Source organism: Formica exsecta, unplaced genomic scaffold, assembly GCF_003651465.1.
Source record: "Formica exsecta isolate Colony F162 unplaced genomic scaffold, ASM365146v1 scaffold332, whole genome shotgun sequence".
In the NCBI taxonomy this organism is placed as follows: domain Eukaryota; kingdom Metazoa; phylum Arthropoda; class Insecta; order Hymenoptera; family Formicidae; genus Formica; species Formica exsecta.
In genome coordinates this window covers 186,131-213,954 of record NW_021850572.1, presented here as the reverse complement: position 1 = coordinate 213,954, position 27,824 = coordinate 186,131, and the positions used below count along the sequence as shown (strand labels likewise).

General features: G+C 31.6%; 1 protein-coding gene across 1 annotated transcript in view; it reads right to left on the bottom strand.

The window, feature by feature from the left end:
* Positions 1-1,582: 1,582 nt before the first annotated feature.
* The window catches only part of LOC115238307 (lachesin-like), an 80,898-nt gene continuing 54,656 nt past the window's right edge, over positions 1,583-27,824 (bottom strand). Inside the window, exons 3-8 of the mRNA XM_029811999.1 lie at positions 27,057-27,264; positions 16,714-16,872; positions 12,936-13,064; positions 11,736-11,873; positions 9,566-9,703; positions 1,583-5,035 (exon numbers count right to left, since the gene is read on the bottom strand). Coding sequence (XP_029667859.1) covers positions 4,767-5,035; positions 9,566-9,703; positions 11,736-11,873; positions 12,936-13,064; positions 16,714-16,872; positions 27,057-27,264 — 1,041 coding nt within the window. The 3' untranslated portion in view covers positions 1,583-4,766. The remainder of the gene's footprint in view (positions 5,036-9,565; positions 9,704-11,735; positions 11,874-12,935; positions 13,065-16,713; positions 16,873-27,056; positions 27,265-27,824) is intronic.

Here is a 27,824-nt window from a genome sequence, read left to right as displayed (position 1 = left end):
CTCTTTCGTTCTATAACCGTCCAAAGGGATTCGTGCCGATGATGTACGAGCTAGCTTATGGAGAAAAGCCCTTTTTTCCCCTCGTTACTCCAAAGTGCGCTGCCAAGTTCCATAATAATTCTTTCCCGAATATCATTATTATACCGTCGGGTCTTCGTTACAGTCGATTTCCCGAATTTTACGTAGCTTCGGAATGAACTGAAGAACGTAACAAAGCAAAATGAATATATGGGATGAGAAAGAAGTGCCAGTGTAAGTTTCTCCCTACCATTATAACTCGTTGGTACTTGTATTTTATATAAAATGGTAAGACAGAATCTTTAATCTCATCGATGATAGGTCAACTTTTAACAATATTAAGTACCGAAAGTACTACATATTTTAAAAAGTTGTACTTTTAACTGATACATAAAATAATTTGCCGAGGATTAGACATAATAATACTTTAAAATTAAAAATCAATATAAAAACACAAAATTTCCAGAAAAAAAAATTATTTTTATATTAAACTTTACTGCAAGAAGTCTGATACAAAACATTAGGTTTATGTCATAAATTTAATCATAAGTTTAATATCTCTATAAATTCTAAGTTAATCATAAGCTTTGTAACTTTATATATATATTGTATGAAGTAATATATTTAAAGTAAATGACATGTATTAATAAATATGCTGAAATATTGAACAAAAGAGAAAATTTGGTAAGGAAAAATCTGATTATTTATGTAGCATTAAATAAGTTTATATCAAAGATTTTTTATTAGAGAATATTTTTTTCTATGTATAGGTGGTATCTAAAATAAAATTTATAGCTCTTCTATCTATGTATATATATTTTCCTAAAAAGAATACAGATAATTCAGGATCAAAAAATTGAAATTGTATCTATATCTGCCCTCTACGAGAGAAATTTTTAAGTAACAATTCCCGTCGATGCACCTAGTAGTACATACAAACGATATTCTTGCAACCAGATTTACTTTGTCAGAGTTACCACTTGTTGGTGAACAGATATCGGTCATTGATATAATAGAGATTCAATATTATTTGTATCTGTTATTTGTATTCAAAAGTAAATTTTTATTCATAAATATTATATAATATATCTGTAGACATTTAAATATTTGCTAATTTGCTAATTATCGTCTTCTAACTTAAATTTACATATGAGTTTAATATAACATAAAAATACGCATTTATTTCTACTTATCTACAATTGTAATAGGCGTATCACAGGTTTACTCTAATTTACTGTATTTATTTATCTATTTTTGTTTATGTAATAATTTTTTAATTACATTTATATAATCAATAATAAATTATAATAAAAGTTTTTTTATGAATAAATTTTATGAGTTAGTTTTTTATATAGCATTAAATGCAATTGATTTTAACATCGTTTTTATTTAAAGAATAGCAAAAAAAATATTTAATAACAAAAGTATTACAAAAACATTGTTATATAAACTTCAAATTAATCAGAATCATAAATAACAAATGTGATAAGCAGAAGAATATGATCTTTGCATAATATATTTTTACTCAAATACAATTAATCTCTCTTCTTTTTACTCGGCTTGATAAAATCAATTTAATAAAATTTGCGCTATCATAAATTTCTTTTTGAGACTCAATGCACAAAATAATGATGAAATGAGCCACAAGACAAAGACAACAATTCGAACAATTATCACGATTGTCTAACATTTATTGCCCAAGTACACGATAAGGTACATTATATTTACATGGGAGGGAAGAGTTATTGTGACCACACACAAATGCAAAAACTAATATAACTTACAGCTTAGCATATATACATGTCCCTGAGGCTTATTCTACAATATCGTACACATACTATTATTATACAATACCAGTAGCTCTATATATTGAAGAAATGCGACGCCGTACAATAATTTACCGGTTATCACACGTCTACGTATATGTACATAGCACATTTGCGGTCATCACAAACATATGCAAGCAGCATCGCAAAATTGATGGATCCATTTCAAAAATTTAAACCTGACTAGCAATTTGTAATCGATTAGCAAAACATGTGATTGGTCGATAACAAACTCGTTAGGAAAATAAAATGAAAGCTCCACTGATAAATCATTGGTAAATTGCTTTAACGATTGAAAATATTGTATATTCGCTATTTTTTCTATACAATGTATATTATTAATATTTGTTATACAGCAGAGTCTACTTATTTTTACCTACATTTAATACACATCTATTAAAATTAATAAAAATATCTCACATAAAAATACACATATTCACACTTAAAATCGTTACTTATAGTCTTAACCTATTCAAAATTTTAGCATTTCAATATTTTTAATATACATATGTATATTTCATATATAAACCAAAAATTTAAACACATACAGAGTGACCTATTATAATTTATAAATGGATTTTATTAACGGATCTTTGCAACATTATATGCTTTGTTTGTAAAAAACTCGTAAATTTTATAATAATTTATTTTATGTGATCTACAACTTAGAAAATATTACGTTAAGATATTATCTCTGTTCGTTGATGTGTGTATGACCATTATTTTTATATATCTAAAACACTCAATTTATCTAGAACTAAAGTTTGTATACATGAAAACTTGAGAAAAATTCTGTCTTCTCCCTTTTCTTTCTCTCTTTCATTGTTGATGCTTTCTACAAATGTGTGTATATTATTTATATTATATGTACACAGTACACGTAATAAGTCTATTACTATAACCATATCCATGGTTTCGAGGTATTCGAATTAAAAATACTTTATTGATTATTCCGTTAATGACGGAAATTTTCAGAAAATTATTGTCATTCTGTAACATAAACGCAATGATTACATTAAGTTAGGAATTTTACTTAAACACGCAGAAAACACAAAAATTGGAAACATATTCGAACAACAGAATAAATATAAAATGTAACTGTAAAATTATGTGTTACAATTCTAGTCATAATATAATGCTTTATATGATGCGATAAATCTGTTTTTGCTGTTATAAAAAAATCTCACATATACATATATATATGTATATATATTTAAATTATATAATAAAGTATATAATTATAAAATCGATAAGAAACATAATTAATATTTCTTTGATATCACAATGATACACCATCTAAAATCTAAAGAATCTTTATAATAATGCAATAAGCAGGTTTTATAAAGTATCATTACATTGCCGTATTCTTGAATAAGAAAGACATATACCATTTTTTTATAAAAAATGGAAAATAAAGTAGTTTCTTTTGGCCATCATATAAATTATTGAAATAACCACTTATAACGTAACATCATAAATCCAACTCTTCCTGTTTAAAAGTTATTGCGACATACCTAAACAAAATAATTCTCTTCTCGATGAAAATATGAGGCACATCTTTTTTTTACGATGTATTTTATTACTGTGTCCAAGAAACAAGACGGAACTCAGTAGAATCTGTCATAAAAATATTGCACAAATAGCTTTATAAAATAATTTAATATAATATATAATAACATTATTGTGGAGACTCTACCATTTAAAGTATATATTCATTTATACATTATTAGCTTCCTAATAATTAAATTCCATTGCATCTCATTCCAAATTTCTTATTATTCTTGCTGCATATATACACAAGTATTTATTATTTTTTATTGATACATACTATAAAAGACACAATTAACTTTCTAACATGTACATTTTTAACAACAGAAGAACGTAGCAAAATAATTAAAAATTTAATATATAATTTGAATTGAAATGAAATTAGGCAACAGGAATACATTTACAGTATTCATGATAAAAAATAAACTTTCGAATATAATGCTAGAGATATTGCAGGTTCTAAAAAATAACAAACAACTTTTTGTAAAAAATTATTTGGGATTCCACATATACACAATGTACTTTCATTACTCATCTTTATACTTAGACATTATTAGCAAATTGCAAGCTATGTACGCTCTGTTAATATTTTGAGATGCAGAAGTAACGAAAGATATATCTTTATATTTACATTTACATCAATACTTACGATATGTGTGTATGTAAAAAAGATAACATATAATAATAACATAATAACCATATTATTACCGTAATTTAAAGATTGATCAAATTACAAAGACCAGACATTTTATATTTTATACGAAAATAAAAAATAATGCGATTTTTTTAAGTAGATTGAAATAAAATTTGTATGCTATTATATTTACATACACACACATATAAATATATAAAACAAATAAAAAATATTTATTTTAACAACTTATCAGAAAGTGCGATTGCAAATAATATGTACCCTTTTTATTTGATTTACAGACTTTCTTCTTCAAGTGATGGCGAGGTCAACAAGGTTACCGCTCGGAATGGGAACGGTAAAAGCCAGCTACTCTAACGCCTTCAGCGTAAAGGGGTTAATAGATTGGTGGCTTTCTACGTCTTTAGATAGAGAGGAAAGTCTATTAGTACACGTTCGGCTTGCAATGTGTTAATTACGCTCCCTCACGAAGTACCCCGGTCACTCTGATCAACCAGATACTTCGGACCCTTCATGCTTCTATATAAAAACAGGTCTTCATTCTACGTCCACTTTATGCAAATTTCATGTACAACAGGAAGAGACTTTTTATCAAGAACAGCGACCCTTCGCAGCATTATTCTTATCGACATTACTTCGTTGCAATGCTTGCCACGCGCGATGTTTAATCTCGCATCCAGAGACTCTTTCTATATTACTTTAATCTTCTTTACGTATAGTTTTTACTGAACAACGGTGGCCTGCGTGGATAAACCACCGACCAATATCGCGGTTATGGCAGTTATTCCGAAATTTGTAAGCAAATGGCGATGAAACGCCGATGAGGCCGTCGCCGACTGAAAATCGATCTGCTCGTCGCCAATATCATCACCTTTCAGCATTGGCTCGTCCTTCATACCAGCGGCTTTTTTTTCATGGTTGTGATCGGTCTTCCATGTCTTCTTCGACTCCCGTCTCATGCCTGGTTTGCGCGTAGTGGGCTTATCGATTTCTGAAAATACGATAAACAAATTCGGTAACCAAAGTTAGAGTAACCAAGAAAAGATGTATTTTTTGATAAAAAGTAAGATACTTTGCAGCATGTTTCTATGAATCTCTTTGTGAATTAAATTACGTGAGAGAACAATATATGTATACTTTTTGTGCTTTCTTTTTTTTAAACAGATTTTATAAAAAAAAGAAATAGATTTTCTAGATAATTATCACTCTATTCCTCTGGCTTATAAACTTTTAAAGAAAGTTATTTTTCTAACAAAGATGTTTAAACATATTATTCTTTCTTATAATATTCTAGTGTTTAACATCCGTTACTAATATGTAACCTTGATATTAAAATTCTGTTAAAATTAATTGTCAATTTTATTCAAAATGAACTGAAGATTATAGTCTCACATTACGCAGTTTGATTTAATTTTACTTTATATATAAGATTGTTTTCTCAATTAATTATTATATAATCAAAAGTTACACTAATGTCTAAATAATTACAATAACAATGTAACAATTTTAAGACAGCAAATAAATATAACAATTTATCTTAATTACAATATACGCGATTAAATATGTAAATTTAAACATGTGCACAATTTCGACGCAATAGAGAGAGCAGAATTTCAAAGTTAATTATAGAAGCTAAAGATTCATTCTACTGTGTTAATTTCATCCACGTTTATCATTGTTATTAGCATTGGTTTTACCAACGAGTTTCAATATAAAATATTCGCGATGTGTAAACAAATCTTTCATATTAAGCAAAAACGCAGCGAATAAATAATCGTGATTTTTGCACACATAGTGTAGATAAAACTCAATGATAATAAATAAAAAATACATATCAATTAATCGCTGAAATTTGATATTGATAAACGAGCGAGCGCTTAAATTCGCGCTGATCATCAGCGTGGAGATTGAACATCCGTTACAGTATGCAACGCAATAGAAAGTCGTTTTACGTCAAACTGTGTTCGAAACAAACGGGCGTAAATGGTGAATCGAGATATCGGTAAAGCCTGTCCGCGAGTAATAACTGGAAAAATAATCGGCCAAGCGGTCGGACTTTCCGTGCGATGCTCTCCGGATTTGACGTATTGGAATGTCGTCCGAACGGCGTTCCCACAAAACCTGGAGAGCTCTTGTCACTTGCACGCTCCGTCGAAATGTCGAGAGTTCGAAAGCGATATTAATTCTCTCGCGCGTGCATCGACATTGCCGCACGAGGCAAAACTACACTTTTTCTAATTAATACCCGTGGGATGACAGCGCGCGCAGGTCGTGCAACATTCTCAGGTGACAACCGGAAACAATTGAGATTACGGGACAAAGGTGAACGTCAATATTCCCTCGATAGATTAGGACAAGAACAATACAGTTACAAATACAGTTTTCCTACAACTTTGATATATTAAACAGGCATTTGTGTAAATTGACCGAAACTAAAATACGATGAATACAAAAGAAATATATTTGTTAATTTTTTTTACTGTTTATCATAATTATATATATATTCGTAGAAAATAAACATTGAAACTAATCAACTTTTGTTCAATGTGCAGGAGCTTGTGCAACGTTGATTTCAATTCGCAGCGACAATTGTGTTTACTTCTGCAAGGTCAATGCATTTATGTTTGCTCGTAGTACTGTTTACAAATCTAGGAAAGCATACGTTGTACGCTATATATTCGTATAGTTGAGATACAGAATGTGTGCTCTCAACTATCCTGACAGTTTGCTGTAATAATGTAATTTAATAAATACGTTAATTAATACGCTTGGACACCACGTTTCAGCCACGCCACATCTGTCATTAATTCGTCCTTTTCCACTTTTTTTTCTCCTTTTCGTGTTCCAGTTCAAGTAAGATTCTCATTGAAGTTAATCGACTTCAAAGCCATATAATCCACGGTTTGTTTTTCTCGGTAATTATTGTTAATATTAAGCATATGTGCTGCGCGGACGCCGGAAAAAGCTTTCGACTATACGGCGACAGGGCAGCATGCAGAGCAATTTCAAAGGAGAACGCGAGACAACCCGTTGGATTAAACTATCGGAATAATTACTGGAAAAGTCATTCGTAAGAATGGAAATTCGTGACCCGGGCGTGTCCCGCCATTCCACCGTGTCGTTTCAACCGCAGCGTTTTATTTGCAATTGTCGATAATTAAGTGCCTCGCGCGCACTACGACTCTCCCCCTTTCATCCCCTTCCCTTATCCAATCATCATGAACGGCGCGATTTTCGTTAAAGCCATCATTCTCTACCTTTCTCTTTGAACGGACCGCTTCCATCCTTCTGCCGTCGTTACCCCCGTCCCTTTCCTTCCACCGTCGACACTCTAATTGGAGAGGCGATCAATTAACATCAGCGAGGTCGAACGGAACGGACGGGTCGTGCTTTACGTATTTGGTATGCTTACCACTTGAATCTCGCGCGAGAGATCCAATGAAATATAATGACGGCGAACGGGATGGACGCGTGACGTAGTGGCACGAAGATGACATGACATGACACGACGCGATGTGATTCGACCTGGCTCGATTCACAGCAATGTTCCCTTTCAGAAGCTTAGAAGGCCTTGCACAGGCAGTTTCATTCTTTATTGTACGCGAAGAAATGGCAAGGCTACTAATGTCGTTAGCTAACGAGCAACATTTTTCACGTCCTGCGAGAGATTGCCGGTTCTTTTTATTCCGTCACGAGAGTAAGCGAAGGGACTGGGGTAAACAGGAACGGAGAAAGGTTGTTTGGCTTCCAAAGTTCGTATGCACGGAAGGATGATGGAATTTAGCGATGGCGTCGTGGAACGAGAGACGAGGTGCATTGGTACACTGAGATTGGGGCAATTACGTCGAGAAAGTTATATCGATCGGCGATAAACCGATAAGTTATCCGCTTAAGAATCACGAACGCTGCTGGTTTAATTCCGGAACGAGATGTTTCGCTCTGCCCCCGAAATAACTGTGTACCGGAAAACATGCAGGTATTTCGTTCGTTGTATAAAGCGTCGCGCTTACGTATTATACCACAATGAATTTCAATTTGTACATTTTCATTTTTGTTAATAAGTTTAATTACCAAATTATTCCACAGTATATTTCCCAATAATAAATAAAACTGATTTTCCCTCGTATGTACACGTAATTGTAATATATTATTTTAATAATAATAAAAAAAAATAAAATATACAAACTCATAATGTTACTTTAAAGAGAATTTATTAATATTTATTAGTGCAAGTGTGCATTTTCGCGTATTATTAGTAATAATTATTCCGCACTTTTTTGTAAAAGTTTATTTATTGTATCGCTGCTTATATGAATATATGTGATTTTATAAACCTACTTTATTTAAAAGCGTAAACATAATACAATGGAAAGATAAGTTTTATTATACACACATTTTATCTACTGTTATTTCTAATAACGAAGTTGGATGCATGAATCCGTGTTCTAAGATTGAAAAAATAAATTTAATGTGTTATTAAAATTAGGCATTTTAATTGGTTTATTACTCATTTATAACGTTAGGTATATTCATAAAAATAATAGTTCTTTGCATTCAAAAATATTCGCGCAAATGCAACAATCATATAATAAAGACTTTCTCTTCTTTACAATTAATCGATAAAAATTTTAATGCTAATTTTATTCCGCGAGTTGCGAGAACTTCTATCCAACGTTAATTAAGTGACTACATCAAACTGCGATAGCTAATAAAAACTTGGACTTGCAAAACAATTCCGCGTTTTTTTTAATTAATTCAAATGTACCTTTTCATTACAACACTTTGAAGAAAAATTTCAGCCTACCGCGTTTTTATACGGACGGTGCTGTCACGTATTAGCGACCCGACACGAGATGGCATGCACACGTCTTAAGTTTTAATGCCACTGCCCTTGCCCTTAACCCCTTGGCATATCGCAAAGATGCATGGTAGCAATTAGAGTAAAACAGCCGCGTTAGCGCGGTGTAATTAAGGCGAATCGCATTACAACTGCTCGTGCGTGCACCTCCCGGCGTGCGCACGCGAAAGAAAAGAAAAGAAAACTTATAATAATTATCTCAAATTGGAATGAAACGAGCTTTCGGTTTTAGTAAAACTCTCATTTTTATACTTTACCAGATGGCGAATATTATTTATAAAATGAGAATATTTTTCAACACAATACGGAACATTATTTTAACAATCACAAATTTATCAGTTAAAAACTGCTTTGTTTGTTCTCGAGAAATAAATATGGAAACATAATAGTAATTTGAATAGCCACAAAGAAAATTTGCTTTAAATGTGAAATATATAAGGATAGAATTGTCAACAGCATGATATTGTTTTAAGACGTGTTGATATTAATGTGCACACACTTGAGATAATAATAAATTTAAATACACCAAACTCTTCCAAAAAATCATATTAAAATAAATATTTTTGTTCTTTGTGTATTTCTAGTTTATTGTTGACAAAATTGACAAAATATTTTCTGTGATGAAATTATTAGAGATGATAATTATTAAAAATATCTGCTCACCGTTAGCAATAGTCTCATTTGTTGGTTTCGTCCAATAAGTAATAGGACTAGGATGAGCTTCGCTATGACATTCCAATGTAAGGCTTTGTCCTTCGTAAGCACCCACTAGCTGATTTTCGATCCAAACCATAGGCTGAACTATATAAAGTAATATATTTTAATAAAATATGTATTAAAATGCAAATATTATGCTATTAATAATTTAAGTATCTATTATGTTGGGTATAAAATTGTGCAAATGTTCATGTGTGTCTTTTATTAACAAATTTTTCTATTGCATTGAAGTAAAAATTAAATAATAAAGCTTTATTTACTCGCGTTATATTAATGAAATTTTATTATAATCACATTTTAATTTGAGGCATAGATATATTTAATGCTAAAAATTTTTAAACGGCTAAAAAATAAGTTTAATAAAACATCCATCAAGATTTTCAAACTCATCGAGATATTTGACGCTTGATACGATCTTAAAATAAAGGTTCTATAAAGGTTCCTCTATTCATTTTTAAAATGTTTTTTCACGGGATAAGTTCCTCTTATTTTTTAATCAATCCAGAAATGTCACTTGTCCTCGTAGCAAGCGGCTCGTGACATCGCATAGCAAAATTACGTAGCCAGCGGCGGGAAAGATTTAACTCCATTTTCAGAAACAATGGCCCTCGGGATCAGCTATTCACCATGCCCACTCCGAGAGGCGTCATTACGCGAGATCGCTTACAGCACGCGCGAGTACGACAATTTAAATTATATTTTGTGGCAAGCGCGACGCATAAGAAAGAATTTCTAGAACAGAACATGGAACTGCATAAAATTATTTATGTGCAAGCATATATGTATAGAAGATATAATGGGAACTGAATAGTGCCAAATTTTTTCGACTGCATTAAAGAAGCTTCATTTTGAAGCAAAAATTATAATAATATGATATTTTACACGCCTAATTTTCATTTTTAAAATTATTTAATATATAATGATTATGTAAGATTTTTTTTTTAAATAATTATATATACGTGTGAAAGATAAGTTTTATTATACACACATTTTATCTACTATTATTTCTAATAACGAAGTTGAATGCATGAATCCGTGTTCTAAGATTGAAAGAATAAATTTAATGTGTTATTAAAATTAGGCATTTTAATTGGTTTATTACTCATTTATAACGTTAGGTATATTCATAAAAATAATAGTTCTTTGCATTCAAAAATATTTGCGCAAATGCAACAATCATATAATAAAGACTTTCTCTTCTTTACAATTAATCGATAAAAATTTTAATGCTAATTTTATTCCGCGAGTTGCGAGAACTTCTATCCAACGTTAATTAAGTGACTACATCAAACTGCGATAGCTAATAAAAACTTGGACTTGCAAAACAATTCCGCGTTTTTTTTAATTAATTCAAATGTACCTTTTCATTACAACACTTTGAAGAAAAATTTCAGCCTACCGCGTTTTTATACGGACGGTGCTGTCACGTATTAGCGACCCGACACGAGATGGCATGCACACGTCTTAAGTTTTAATGCCACTGCCCTTGCCCTTAACCCCTTGGCATATCGCAAAGATGCATGGTAGCAATTAGAGTAAAACAGCCGCGTTAGCGCGGTGTAATTAAGGCGAATCGCATTACAACTGCTCGTGCGTGCACCTCCCGGCGTGCGCACGCGAAAGAAAAGAAAAGAAAACTTATAATAATTATCTCAAATTGGAATGAAACGAGCTTTCGGTTTTAGTAAAACTCTCATTTTTATACTTTACCAGATGGCGAATATTATTTATAAAATGAGAATATTTTTCAACACAATACGGAACATTATTTTAACAATCACAAATTTATCAGTTAAAAACTGCTTTGTTTGTTCTCGAGATATAAATATGGAAACATAATAGTAATTTGAATAGCCACAAAGAAAATTTGCTTTAAATGTGAAATATATAAGGATAGAATTGTCAACAGCATGATATTGTTTTAAGACGTGTTGATATTAATGTGCACACACTTGAGATAATAATAAATTTAAATACACCAAACTCTTCCAAAAAATCATATTAAAATAAATATTTTTGTTCTTTGTGTATTTCTAGTTTATTGTTGACAAAATTGACAAAATATTTTCTGTGATGAAATTATTAGAGATGATAATTATTAAAAATATCTGCTCACCGTTAGCAATAGTCTCATTTGTTGGTTTCGTCCAATAAGTAATAGGACTAGGATGAGCTTCGCTATGACATTCCAATGTAAGGCTTTGTCCTTCGTAAGCACCCACTAGCTGATTTTCGATCCAAACCATAGGCTGAACTATATAAAGTAATATATTTTAATAAAATATGTATTAAAATGCAAATATTATGCTATTAATAATTTAAGTATCTATTATGTTGGGTATAAAATTGTGCAAATGTTCATGTGTGTCTTTTATTAACAAATTTTTCTATTGCATTGAAGTAAAAATTAAATAATAAAGCTTTATTTACTCGCGTTATATTAATGAAATTTTATTATAATCACATTTTAATTTGAGGCATAGATATATTTAATGCTAAAAATTTTTAAACGGCTAAAAAATAAGTTTAATAAAACATCCATCAAGATTTTCAAACTCATCGAGATATTTGACGCTTGATACGATCTTAAAATAAAGGTTCTATAAAGGTTCCTCTATTCATTTTTAAAATGTTTTTTCACGGGATAAGTTCCTCTTATTTTTTAATCAATCCAGAAATGTCACTTGTCCTCGTAGCAAGCGGCTCGTGACATCGCATAGCAAAATTACGTAGCCAGCGGCGGGAAAGATTTAACTCCATTTTCAGAAACAATGGCCCTCGGGATCAGCTATTCACCATGCCCACTCCGAGAGGCGTCATTACGCGAGATCGCTTACAGCACGCGCGAGTACGACAATTTAAATTATATTTTGTGGCAAGCGCGACGCATAAGAAAGAATTTCTAGAACAGAACATGGAACTGCATAAAATTATTTATGTGCAAGCATATATGTATAGAAGATATAATGGGAACTGAATAGTGCCAAATTTTTTCGACTGCATTAAAGAAGCTTCATTTTGAAGCAAAAATTATAATAATATGATATTTTACACGCCTAATTTTCATTTTTAAAATTATTTAATATATAATGATTATGTAAGATTTTTTTTTTAAATAATTATATATACGTGTGTCTATGCGTGCATGCGTGTAATATTTTTTACTTAATAAAACAGAAATGCATTTGACAATACTTCCCTCGATTGCAATGAAAAAGTCATTTATGCGTATCTTGCAACGTTTCACATTGTTTTAATAGAAATGTGTCCCTTGGTCATGAAATAGAATCTAGAATCACGTTTCAAAATTACGTACAGTGAACAGTGAGAAGGATCCGCTTGCTGACTGTCGGTGGTACCCCGTTAGATGCTATGCAGAGATACGGTCCCATATGGAGACGCGTAATGCGTGTTATTTCCAGTTCCGGACCTTCGATACTTGCCGCTGCAACAGTTTATACAGAAATGCAGGCATATAAATCCATATAAACGTGAATTACGGCGTGTGAATTATGTACGCTTCACTAATCGCTTACAAATGGATCTGACAATACTAACACAATCTATCCAATTATACGCATTAATGCTATATTAATTTTTAACAAAGTATTCTGAATCGTAAACACATTCCTCACAAATTCTTTTGCGAGTTAAAATCTTTATATAAAATGCTTTTCTCCTTTTCTCGAAGCCAGAAATGTTACTCTTTCAATTTACATAATATTATCGCTTAGATATATTCAATAATTAAAAAATTATTACTATTAGCAAATACAAATATTATAATAACAATAAAAATAAAAGCAGTTTTCTTCATATAAAATACTTATTAAATTGTTACTAATTCTGTTTAATTCTGTTTAAATATTAATAATACCAACAATATTAATAATACCAACATTTATTTATGAATTTGTATATTTTATCCTCTTTTTCTTGATATATTATTTATAACATATACGTAACATATATCAATCAGTACACATATACTTTAATTATGTAATAAGCAGCAAGAATGTGAAATGCAAAGGATATGTTTAATCATAGGTTTTGCATTTAGCAAAATTTTCATGCAATTTAGGTAAAGCATATTAAATGTGTTTTTCCATCCAAATTTCTTTTTATACCAAAATATACAATAAAACAAAATATTTTGCGATGTACATATTAACATTGAGAAAATAAAATATTGATTCGTTATTGAATAACATATTTGTATTAGATTGCAAGTTGTACTAAATGGAATGTAATATAAATATTAATGCGCGAAAGTGAACAAAGTAGTACTTATTATGTAATGTATGTCACAGTTGTAATTTCATGTGTTGTAAATTAATATTTATTCTCTGATGTTTTCCGATAATTTCTGTTTCACATACTGCAATACGGTCGACTAGCTTAATATTATGAAACAATTGATTTCAAGTTTAATTAAAATGTGTATTTCCTTAATTTTGATATTATATAATTAAACGTGCTAATCGATTTGTATATTGAAATCACAATTAGTTCCACATTGTGAGTGCGCAATAAAATTAAATTGACAAGCTAGTAAAATTTATTTCCAGATTGATTATCATATAATTTACATAGTTCCTTTACAGATCAGCGGCCTACTAATGTATATACAGTTATATGTATATATTATCGTCAAAAAACAATGTAACTTGCACAATATAAAAAAATTTATAAGTAATTATACATATAATATATATATGTATATTAAAAATAATTTGTACAAATATTTATATTAAATATATGTATGCGTATTTAGAATATTTTTCATTTATTTTAATAATTTTATAATAGCCATTAATTTTATTATTAGAAAATCATTGCGTTATCCTTTATTTAACAATATAAATTATTCCTCGTGTACTTTTTGTAACATTTAAAAATATATACCATGAAATTTATATATAACGACGTCTGCACAATATCTTGAAAAGCGCTTCCATTCGCGCACCTGTTGAGACCTTTGAGGTAAATTCGCACATCAAATTATTAAAATCGTCTTCAGAAAGCAAACCCGCTTAGTATGGATTATCGTATAAGAATAAAAAGATAAAAGAATTCTCTTTTCGTCTCCAACTATTATTGGGAGTCAAACGAAGTGCGCGAACCGAGTGAGAAAATCGTAAGAGCGATGGCGCACAGCTGTGCGATGGAATGCTCTATTTTCCGGTACTTATCGTCTAATGGAATCGCGACTGAACCTTCCCGCAAAACGAACGCAAGATGAAGAGACGAATAAAGGGACAACGGGACGTGACAAAATGCTTAAAGTGATTTCTTAAAATCGGTCCCGGAAGATAAAAGTTTCATCCGGTGAATAAAGCATAGAATAATGGATGGCATGATCGCACGAATATCTTACCATTGCAAGATGTTTTTTTTTGTACTGTTTGACACGGTCTCGTACAAAAGAATAAAAATACAAATATATTGCACATTAGCCTGTCGCGTCAGTGTTTTCGAAGCTCGAAACTCTGTAACGTACTCGGCGACAGAGATATAAGATGAGAGAAAAGTCTGTAGCCAAAATAGAGAGGGACCAAAGCGGTACTTTAGCTACCTCACCTGACGTACAATCAAGAATGCCTCTGGCACTTGCTTGTGCAATTAGTCAACGAAAGATCTGAACGATCCTGACACAAAGCGGAAAACAAGAGAGATACTATTGAATAAAGCCGGAAACCAAAAGCGTTGTGAATGATTGGATTGTGAGAATAGTGAATCGTTTGAGAGATTTTGTAAAACAAAAACTATTTAATTGTGTGGGATTGTGTCTTTCAATTTTGATTTTATGCAAAGTTAATGAATTAATTAAAATTGTTTAACTATGTGTATGTTATAATTTTTTAGAGGAAACGTTAAATTACGTGTACGAATATAATAATGTATTATTGTATTATTATAATTGCAATGTATTATTATATTTTTGAAAAAAATATTAAAAATTAAATCAGTTGTAAAAATTGTAATGACAGTTCAACTTCAAGTATCAGCAATCATTATGCATCATAGAATTGTCATTAATAGAAAGTTCTCGCTAAAATATTCTATCGCAAACGCTTGTATAGCATTTCTTCTACAACAATTAAGAAATTAAATTATATGTTAATTAGTAGACTTTACTTAAAGATGGCATAACGACAGAAATTTGTTCGGAATTGTAAACAAAATTAATTTCTCCCCGAATGGGTTAAGTAAATGAGTTTATATTATAAATTCTCGGCAATTTTATTTCAATAGACATCGCGCCAGTGGCAGTTTGCTGATAATAACATCAGGAAAGAAACCATTTTGTGTAACGAATCGTTAAATTTTCTCGCCGATTGTGAGAGACTGTAGGAAGCGGAACGATAGTGAAAGAATAAATTATTGTTGGATGTTATATCACAGCAATAAAGAAATATCAATGGAATCAAAAAAGCGCTTCGTAATTATAAAAAAAAAATATAGTATATAGTATACGTAGTGATATTAAAGAGATGGTACAATATTATTAAAAACTTAAATATTTGCCGCACTATTTGTATTACATGATGCAATGTTGTTGATATAACTTTTCGTTACTGAAAATTCTCTCTCTCTTTTTCCGTTATTTTATTATAAAAAATAAACAAAACTTATATTTTAATTAATTTAATTTCAAATGTATATCATACATTTGATCAGTTCTAATCAGTAAGCAAATTTATTTTGTCCGCATCAATTGCGAACGTGTTCAATCTACAGCAAATTCAATAAAAAACGCACTCGTATCGATTCACATAGCACCATCCATCAAAACTCACTCAATGATTCGACCGGACCAACAATAAAAATTCCGTTCAATCAACATGAAATGGCGCGACAAACGTTCTGTTTTAGCGCGAGTAAGAAAAAGCCTCGCAGCACAAACGTTATTCTGCGAACAGATTACGGTCAATGTACGCGACGCGAGATAACGATGAAATAGGGTTGAAAGGGGGTACAGAAACGAGCGAGAGAAAACCCCTTGATCTGAGGTAGTAAACCGATGACAGAATAACATACCCAGTTGGCGTCCGACAAAGCAATAGTAATAGCACTAGCGCAAAGATACGTACCTTCGTGCCAGTTTGACAAGCTGATCGTGCCGCCTGCCTCGCGACGCCACGTGACCGTCGGCTCCGGTGTTCCTGTCGCCGCGCACCGTAGCGTCACGTTGCTACCCTCCCGCACCACCATATCCGTACTGGTGGGGTAGTCCAGGATATCCGGTGGCACTGAAACAATGACCACATTGCAACGAGAATCACCCCGGAGGTTGCGTGTGCGTACCAACACACGGAGAACATTGCGCGTACCAGCATCACGGCCAGATAGATGACTATCTCCCGGTGGGGCCGATCATGCTCTGTCATCGTCTAAGCGTGTCGCAATATTCTGCGTGTATACCGCACCGCGGGAGCACGCGCGAACATGGGGATTTGCGCCCCATTCGCTCGCGTATACGGAGGATTCGCTCGTAAAATTTCGATTTGCCCGGCAGATCTCGTTTTCGATCTCAAATTTGCTCGAATCTTCACAGCGGTCTATGTCCGGCTGGCACCCTTTTCTGTCTATCCCCTTTTCTACCCTTTGGTACACGAGATACCTTTTTATTCCATTGAAGAAACTTTTCACCGATCTTTGACGCGTCGGTTACGGCGCGTGATTTTAACGGATCGTAACTCACGTTGCTTTGTTGTAGATCGTAACCGGAAGCTCGATGGGGTGTGGTAAAAGAATGCATAGTATTAGGATGGTGAATATACTTGTATTTTTTACAACACACACATATACTTGTCTTTGAGCGAGAGACCACAAGCTGCGAGATGAAACTTTGAGAAAATTTATCAAGCCGATCAGAAATATGCTGTATTTCAACGATTAAGATATAATTATATATATTATATAATCGTCTATAATAAACATATATCTCTCTCAAATGGTTGTGTATGGTTATAAATTAAATAAAATTATGATCTTATTAATTTTAACATACAAACATTTTAATATATATATTTATTATATATAACTATGCTATATGTATTTGATAGTTTTATAAATCTGATTAGTAAAAAGAAAATTTTATAATTATCCATAGCATCTTTGTGTCTTAATACATGAATGATATGACAGAATCTGAACTAAGAGAACGTAAGTGAATTATTCGAATTACTCGAACTGCATAAGCAAACAATATATCATGCAAAGTAAATCCCCATCGCGTAGCTTTATCCAAGTTAGTAAATAATGATCGGACATATTACTCTGTGTTTAGAATATATATTTGATAGCTTAGAGAAACTATGTTTGTTCCTCTAATCTGAGTAAATAAATCAACTAAAATATCAGAATCAATAAATATATACATATATCATACAATACTATGTACATTGTACATTTCCTATGGTTCCTGTTTATCTTGTTTTAATATATATTTTTACCCGCGATTTTTATTTCAACTAATCCACCATGTATCCAAATATCTGAATTAATCATTGCGCCGCTTTACATATACACACACAAGAACGTTCTAAAAGATATGATAATATAAAAAATATATAAAGACTGAAGCAGATGAGAACAAAACCATTCAATTTTCTCTCTTGCTTTGACAAACGCAGCAAAATATTCCAGAGAAACTGCTCGCCTCAATAGGAATAAAAATTCAGAAAAATCTTCTCTCTCCTGTGGTTAAATTTTTTGTATTTATATAAAACTATTGATCGAATTACTGTATATATTATTTATCTATATATCTTGAAATTTTTATCTACATTCATCAGATAAATATATAAATGTTAAATTGAAATATAGAATTATATTATGCAGAGTAAGCTTTTGAAGAAAGAAAGCTTTTATGTAAAAAAATGTAATTTTAATTAAGGCTAAATTAACTACAAGAATTAATACTAGTGCGAAAATTATTTTCGCACAAAATACATAGTCTCTAATAGAATAATGTTTTGAGAAAATATATGATTTTGTGTTTCTAAATCCAAATATAAAAGAGGTCATTGCTTCTGCCATAGAATAGATTTCTCACGCTACTGCTCATGAGTTAAATTAATCAGTGTCTCTTAAATATACATATATAGAATACATAGTTAAATAAAACAGACAAGATGACAGGATGGCAAGATGACAGTATGATAATATTAAATGCCGCACTTATCTAATTAGAAAATACTGTAACATAAAGAGTAAATTTATTCTTTAAATTTCTTGAATAAATGCTATAAAGTGCTTATAAAAAGGATACTTGCTCTTACTGTTTTATAAATTAATTGAAAATTGAAGTTTTAACTTAACTAAGCTTTATTTAAACGTATATAAATTTAAAATATTTTCCCAATAATAGTAACAAGAATAAATTATCTTGCATTATATATATATGTTTTATATACATTTTTATTTTGTAATAATAAAAATATTATATTATTAGTCTCTTTTCATTTATAACAAAAATAAAAAATAATTATTAAGATTGCAAGTTTTATTTAATTATTCGCAAAAGAATTTATTTTAATGAGGAACTTACTATTTTCGACTAAAATAAGACATCTCATAATTGTCATTCAAAATGTTTTTTCTTCTAAAAAAATTTTTTCTAAAATGTATTACCCGCTATAAGAAAGATTTCTTATAAACGTCGATAAAATTCACGTTTAATATAATAAATTATTTACTTTTATCGTTACACATTATACACCAAGCTATAAGTTATCTCACGCACTAAAAATACTGTTAGAAACCCCTTCTCTTTATAGTTCATCTCTTTATATCGCTTTATGTGGGAAGAGATCTTTTTTTGACGTAGCTTGTAAACACATTTTTAGCTTGTTGCCAACACAAAGATTATTCGCGCATGTACACGAGACCGATCTTTCTCAATATATTGAATATAGAACAATGTTTACGGCATGACCAGCACTCCATGATGATCGATCCACGCCCTTCGCGAAAATAATCTCTACCGCACGAGGATAAAGCGGGACCACCTTCTCGATACATTTTCCGTGACAACAATGCGAAAAATTTCATTATCGAGTTGCTTTCGAGACGGAATAGAGCCGAATATGGCCAGCGCACATGCAGTTTGTACCGGAAAGACGGCTGGCTGGGAATGGTTTCCCACGGCTTACGCGAACCGAGTTCTTTCCCGGTCACGAAAGAGGCTACCTTCGTGAATAGTCCTCTCTCAGAGACCGACGTCGCGTCCCTCTGGTGAGTTACGAAAAACGTGTTCGGAAGGCAAAGAGGTTCCAGGACGAAGTTTCCGCGTACGCGAAAAAGTACCGGCGTGAATGGTACTTCCGTGTACTAACGACAGCTCGGAGAAGATAGACGAGAGCTGCGATTGCGTAACAGTGGAAATTTGCGAAACACGTTAGAAATATAAAAACTTCTATTTATGTGCCAATCGGCAAATAATGCTTTAATTAATAAGCCAACCAATAATTACTTTATAGCAACTTATTGCCCTGGTAATCATTTCTGACACACACAATTGTAAAAAAATAATTTTTTCTTATTTTTAACGATAATATATTTCAACAATATAAATGTATAAATTTTAAAGTGTATATATAAATTAACTGTGTATTATTTTATAGATGTTTAAAATGTGTAGGCTCTGTATATCTAGGTCTTTTCTTTATACATTAAGATTAAATTTAAATTCTGATTTTTTCAAATAAAAATTAAAAATTTTAGTGTTTTTTATTCTCATCTACTTTATTTTTAATAAAGTTCATTGTTATTTAATTGATACAATAATAACGATAATATCTCAATACAAAACTTTTGAATTATTTTTAAAGAATCAATTAAATACAATTGTAATCTAACAATTTTATAAATTTTTATTTAATCAAAAAATAACAATTTAATGATTAGTAAAAATAAAAAAATTGATAAGATCATATGTTTCTAATTAAGTAACGTCAAAGCATATAGTATTTTTGCAATAATGTTTGCGTGATCCGGACAAAGAGAAAATCGAAATGAGGGTGCTGTCTGACGACACAGCAAATCACAGCAGAACAATCAAATAGCGAGAGCCACTGTACAGTGGTACGGAGCGAATTCTTCCAAAGAATTAAGCGGGCATCGGCCATCGAGCAAAAAGCAATCCCACGCCAGCATCGCTACGCGCCCGCGCCATCACGGGTCACAGAGATATCACCGGGCCCGGCGTGCAATTCATTTCGCGCTTTGCCCCGACTATGTCGGGCGCAAACGGGGCGAAAAAAAGCGCCGTATCCGCAGATAGTATATTTATTGATACGGGAAAACAATTGGGTCGAATTTATTATTTCACGCGTGCCCGCGCACCGACGCGCGCTGTTGTTTTTGTTTGTTTTCACGGATCCCGTTTTATATTCGCGCGTAGACTGTACATACATACCGCGTTTCATACCACTGGTATCTTCGAGTGTCCTTTTGAATGGCTGCTATATTTTGCGACATACCGATAACGTTTGAAAAGTTCGATCGGTCGAACGAATTTGAACCAACGCGATACTAAATTGATGCATGCGCGCCAATCTCCGGAGATTGAATTATGCAAAAATTCAGTAAAAACACACTATCAACCACGGTCGTGCATACGGTGCGTACGACCGTGCTGTCAACTCTTTACCATCTGAAATAATTTCGAATAATGCAATATATTAAATCTTTTATTTCTACAATCATTTTTTCTATCAATGTTTCATAATAGGATGATTATAATATTTCTTCTTTATAATATATTATTAATTTTATATGTTTAAAAATTCAAAAAATATACATTTTTCACATAAATTATTATAATTTATTTAATGATGGGTCGTATTCATAAGTCCTCTTGCATTCGCGAATATATTCAGAAAAGACTTTACGATCCAATAATTAATCACGTAAATAAGAACATATAATATCACACCGAGGCAAGTTGGACCAAGGCAGCGCAATTTCAATACGTCAAACAAGAAATTTAACAAAAGTTAGCTGCGATAAATTTTATACTTATATATGTATTTTACACAGAGATTACGCGCGCGGTCCACACATTTTAAGGTTTATATAAGCTGCTATAGAAATTTATGTTTAAAGATAAATAACAGTTATTAATAAATAAATAAAATATATCATTGCTATATAACAGAAATCTATATGTTGAGCGCAATCTGCAGTCAATAATTAAATTTGTACCAAATAAAAAATACATTCAATGATACAACAATAAAATTAAAAATTATACAAGGCTCAAATAATAAATATCAATCAATAAAAAAAAGGAAAAGACCAATTGGAGTCCGGACGTGGTACTTATATAAAGCGTAATAATTGTGTACTATCTGTTGGGTCGAGGGTTGTCTGTGGGGTAAATCCGACCTATGCGGAAACTTATAATCATATCATTTACGAACCACGCGATAATGTTGTGAGCATATCATAACACTGTAATAAATCTGCCGTTGCGTTCCGTATTTATTACTCCGCCTTACGACGTCCTTTTATATGTTCAAAATTTTGATTATTTTCATTGATAAGGATCCGAATTGGGGCAAAACGTTTGATTTGTTAATTTATATTATTGATTTATTAATTTATATTATATGCATTAATATATTTTTTTAAAGCAGTACATAATTATTATGCTCTAAATGCACGTCCAGGCTCCAATTGGCCTTTCCCTTTTTTATTAATTGTCATTCAATGATAAAAATTCTGCAATATTTTGAACGATATATCGAATCTGCATCCAATATTTGTTATTCCCATATTTTAATATTTTTCTATTTTTTGAATTTTTGAACAAGCTCGGAGATTAAATTCTCTCAATAAGTTGAATTATCCAAAACGAATTATCACGAAAGCACGAAAACAAAGCAATAATTGTTACGAATTATATGCTTATTCGAGTTTACTGGCATAAAGAGAATTATGGTTATTACTGTTTTAGTTATTATTGTTCGGTTATTATTATTATTATTTCAAAATAATTTTCTTATTGTTAATATAAATTCAGTGATATTTTACTTTGCTCGTGATTATTTGCGCGCGCGCACGTTAAAAATGGTTTTATATAACTATAATAAACTTTTTATTACGCACGCATTATCAAAGAAGCAATATCGTTGTTTCAACAAATAATTCAAGCGTGCGCGAGAGTTTCAAAAATGTATAATAGAGATCGTAACGAATTCGTGCAAGTATAATTTTTCTTCTTGCGTCTTTTTCTAGATGCAAATTAAAGCAAATTTAAAATACGATCGATGGTTCGATAACGCAAGAAAGAAACCAACCACTAGCTTCTCCATTTTTTTTTTATCCTCATTTCTTATATTTAGCTAAAATACACACAGCAACAGTTATTATTAGATAAAAATTTAATTTATTGTTACATTTGAATCATATTGCACACAAAGTCTATAAAAAAAACTGTAAAATACAGTGTTATAAAATGATAAATCAAGATAAATAACAGAATAATCAAAATTAATCAAAATATTTATGTGTGGTTAGAGACTCTAAAACTTATTTTTATCGTAACAATTTGTATCAGTGCCAATTTTCTATCCCTTCCTGTTCGAATGACGCAAACTACTGTAAAATACGACGTGTCATCCGATAAAACAAAATGAAACAAAATAACCGGCACGTCGCTTTTTTTTCTTTTCTTCTTACTCTTGACGATATGGTCGACGATAGGCCGGACCGATAAAGAAGAATCTTAACGAGCGGTTGCAGTGAGGTTAAACTATACAGAGCCGTTGCGGCAAGGGGGCGGTTTAGCGGCGCTAGGAGGTCGACCGGTTATTAGAACGTAGAGCACGAGTTGCCGGGAAGGTGTCTAATAGCCCGCCAAGAGTACAATCGCCCTCGAAAGGTTTCGGTGCGGGGTACGTACTTTACATATATTTGCATCCCGCCGCCACAAATCCAGCCGATCGCGGAAGGTCGTTGCGGGTAACGCGGGGGAGGCGTCTCTATCTTGGCAAGCCACTCGAGAGAGCTCGCCGAGGTGTGAAATCTTTAATCTGTTCAACTAAAATATATTTATTATATTAAACTTTATATATTCTCTCTTTAAATCATTTATATTCATATATACCTTATTTATATTTTATATTTATTTATATTGTCATTAATCTTAGGCTTTTCTAAATAGATAATAATTTAAATATAGTAGCTGCTGCTGTGGTGTAGTGCTCCTTTATCAAATTTTTTTTTTAATTGATAGAGACAAGAACATGCTAGCATGTAAAATATAAAATTATAAAATATCTATATCATTAATATGCAATAAGATATTAAATCATATTACGCGATACATAAAACGATTTTTCTCGGAAATAAATGTTTAATTATACATCCATTCATGAACGTTCAGCCGTCTCACTTAAATCCTAGTTAACGTGAGCTTTGCAATGTATCAATGGGATACTATCTGTGAGCTTGTTAAGAGATATAAATCAGTAAGCTCAGCTGAGATATTTATGGAGATACATTAGCTTTCCACAAGAGTATAGAATGCCAGCATTTATTTGGTAATTTCCGGCAGTCCGATATTCATCTCCCGAATACTATTGCGCCAGAATGCGATAGAGTTGACCAATGATCTCCGGAGATCAGGCTTTGCGTCAAATCTTTGTCACGTCAACTGATAATTGGTAGTGAAAAAATTACGTTCGTTAATCTAGAAAAAAAAAATAAGATAAACTTGATGTGCCCAATCTAATGAAAATGTGGGATAACCGACAAGTATAACAATAATGAAAAAATACTCAAATCTTTGAGAGCAATTGTGTTTTATATCAAAATCTTTAACATATTAAATTAAACAATAATATAATTTTACTATTTTATTAGCAAATATTTGATTATCATTCAATGACGTCACATTAAAAAATGTTACGAATACTGAATTAAAGTTAAAAGTTAAAATAAAATAGTTTTACGAGAAAAAAAAGAGAATAATATAATAATAATTTATAACAGTTTAATTGCCAATTTATAATTTCGCGTTATACTGTATAATAATTAAGAAAATATAATATATTTCCCGCTAAAGAATTCGGGCAAATTAAGGTGAAGATCAACCTTACGGAGCTTATGATGTTGTACGTAGTATTCCCCAGAGTGTCGCGAAACAAATAATCAAGGATTGAATATCGGTGTCTTGTAGTAGCAATCACGGCTTCCTCTAGAGGTACTATGGTGTCCGCCAAGACGACCATAGTTGGCAAAGTTTGACAAGTTGGCGGTAACAGGGACGGTGGTGCCAAGTGCCAAGAAAGTTCCGAGGAAGGATCAGTTGATGCATACTCGCAGGAAGAAGGATGCGCCCTGCCAGCAAAGGACGTGTTCCGCGGGACAATCGCGAGTTACGTATACATGGAAAACGCTGAATCCGCCTGTGCTTAGTCGAATTTCGCAACGACTAGTCGAGAATCCTGGAGTTTCTGATGGCGTGGGTTACAAATTCACGAGCAATCCCGAACGCACGATTTGCTCGCAAATATTTGTCGGCAGCGGTCCTTAAATCATTCCGGAATTCTCATTTTCCGCTCAATTTTCCGCCTCTTAGGCTTTATAAGAAAACCGGAAATTACGCGCAATATTTATATATATATAAGTTTATACATATATATAAGCCGGTTTCAAATTATATGTATACAACACATGACAATATTATTTTTATTCAAGTAGTGACTTTTAAATAAAAATTGCGTGATAATTATTTTTTTACACATTTATTTATATTATTATATTGCGAGTAATTAAAACGGTTTCTAATGCGATTATGCAAATGTAAATGTGACGAATGTAATTATCCAAGCAAGCAATTTAAAATTAAATATTCTTGTAATTGTGTCAAAATATATATTGGGTTGAACGGAAAGTTCGTGCCGTTTTTTCGGTCTTCATCTCTTAGTAAAAAACCGAACTAACTTTCCGTTCAACTCAATAGTTCGTTCCATAGGTTTTCGAATAATCATCAATAGCCGAAAAAACACTTTTCGGTACATTTGAAATTGGTTATTAACTGGTTTATTTCAAAACCTATGGAGCGAACTACAATCACTTTGATCTCATTTGAAAGATAATTTAATTTTCTACAACTTTTGTTTCGGTACTTTTTGTTAAAAGACGCATACTTTCCCTGATATTTGTAAAAATGTAAAAAATAACCGTGATTTCAGAGGTTTTTGGGCGCTAACTTTTTAAGGAAGCATTTTTCGACCCATGTATATAGAAATCATTTTGATCTCATTTGAAAGATAATTTAATTCCAAACAAAAAGTTTTCTATAAACATGTGTCGAAGAATGCTTCCTTAAAAAATTAGCGCCCAAAAACCTCTGAAATCACGGTTATTTTTTACATTTTTACAAATATCAGGGAAAGTATGCGTCTTTTAACAAAAAGTACCGAAACAAAAGTTGAGAATTAAATTATCTTCCAAATGAGTTCAAAGTTATTGTATTGGGTTGAACGGCACGAACTTTCCGTTCAACCCAATAGTTATATGAAATGTTATTATATTATACGAAATAACCAAAGAGAAGATAGAAAATAATATACACACATGTCAAAACTAACGAATTATTGTAAAATCACATTTTCTTCAATAAATACATCCAATCTCTATCGATGTCTTCTACAACTATTTAATTTTCAATTATCAAAATTATTAATAATTATGTGATATCGCAATGAAAAGATTTCATCAAATGCAAATAAAATACAGATAAATCACTTTATACTTAATAAGACCTTTGTATATATAATTCTTTATAGAGAGCCTTTATACCTTTAACGTTGCTGCTCACAATTAGCGAACAGTAATAACACCATGGAAGAATGAGTGGCTTGTAATGCGACGAGAGATTCTATCAAAGAAATCCTGTCACTTATCCAAGATAAAACAAATGAGCGTACCACGCAGAGTTGGTACATTCAAAGGATCGTGTCCATTGCCACTCATCAGTGAAATTGCACTAGTTACGCAGCTGGATCTGTCAGTTTCTTTGTGTAACATGATAATCTGTATTGAGTGCGGAGTGTAACGTAGAGAGAAAAGGCATTTGTAATTTTCGAACAGATAATAATGCTGAGCGTGATATTATATTTATCCGATATTCCCTCAACGGCGAATGTGGTAATGCTTTACCCGACAAAAGCTTGCAATAATCATGATTTATCATTTATTTGATATAATAATAAAACGTCCGAGTTTTATAGTGCAAATAAAAATTTATATTACATTATATTGCATAGGTAATAAATGTTCATTCAGATAATGTAGTAATATTTTCAATAGAAATTATTAATAGTAACAGAAATTATTAATGCGTAGTTTTTCAATATATATATATATAGAACAATGACGATCTTTTAGAGGAGAATTAAAAGAGTTTGATCTTTACCAACAACGTCGAGAAAACCAACGATGCTGGACATCGGGTCAGTATTAACCTGGCACATGTACCAACCGCTGTCAGTCTGGCGCGTATCTTTTATATGCAGAGACCACGTTCGATGGCCAATGTGTGTCACTGCGATCCGATGATTCTTCGTGATAACGTGACTTGATATCGTCAGAATCGTCTGCGTATCGACTCGTAGCCACGCTACCTGCAACATAAAAATAGAATCAGATAATGAGTAATAATATATAATTTAATTTGTTTATAATTTAGTCGTATTATTGTTATTGTAAAACTTGATATATTGTATCTCTGCTATGATTTTGTGTTCTAATGCTTATGTTATAATACTTAGTTTATATCAAGTTTATGCAACGTGTATAACATAAATAGAATTTCAAAATTACCATACTATGCTCGATGTGAAAGTGCAATATAAATAACAGCTTCGTATTATACGCAGAACGGCATCTTATTGCTCTCAAGTATTTTGAGAACTTTCTGGGGAAGGTTTCAAAGCAAGAAAAAGTTTTATGTAAATACCTATATACACGAAATGCAATGCTTCCTAGATATAAATCAATTCGTGCTGGCAGCTCAGACGAATAATTGTGGAAGGTAAAATGGAGAAAATATCAAAGAAATGTAAAAGTAGTAATGTTATTCTGCAATACCAAAGTCTTTTATATTGATTGGCTTTTTAACAAGAAAAATATATCAATATTTTTGAAATTATCTTTAAATAGCTTTAAAAATATTTTATATATA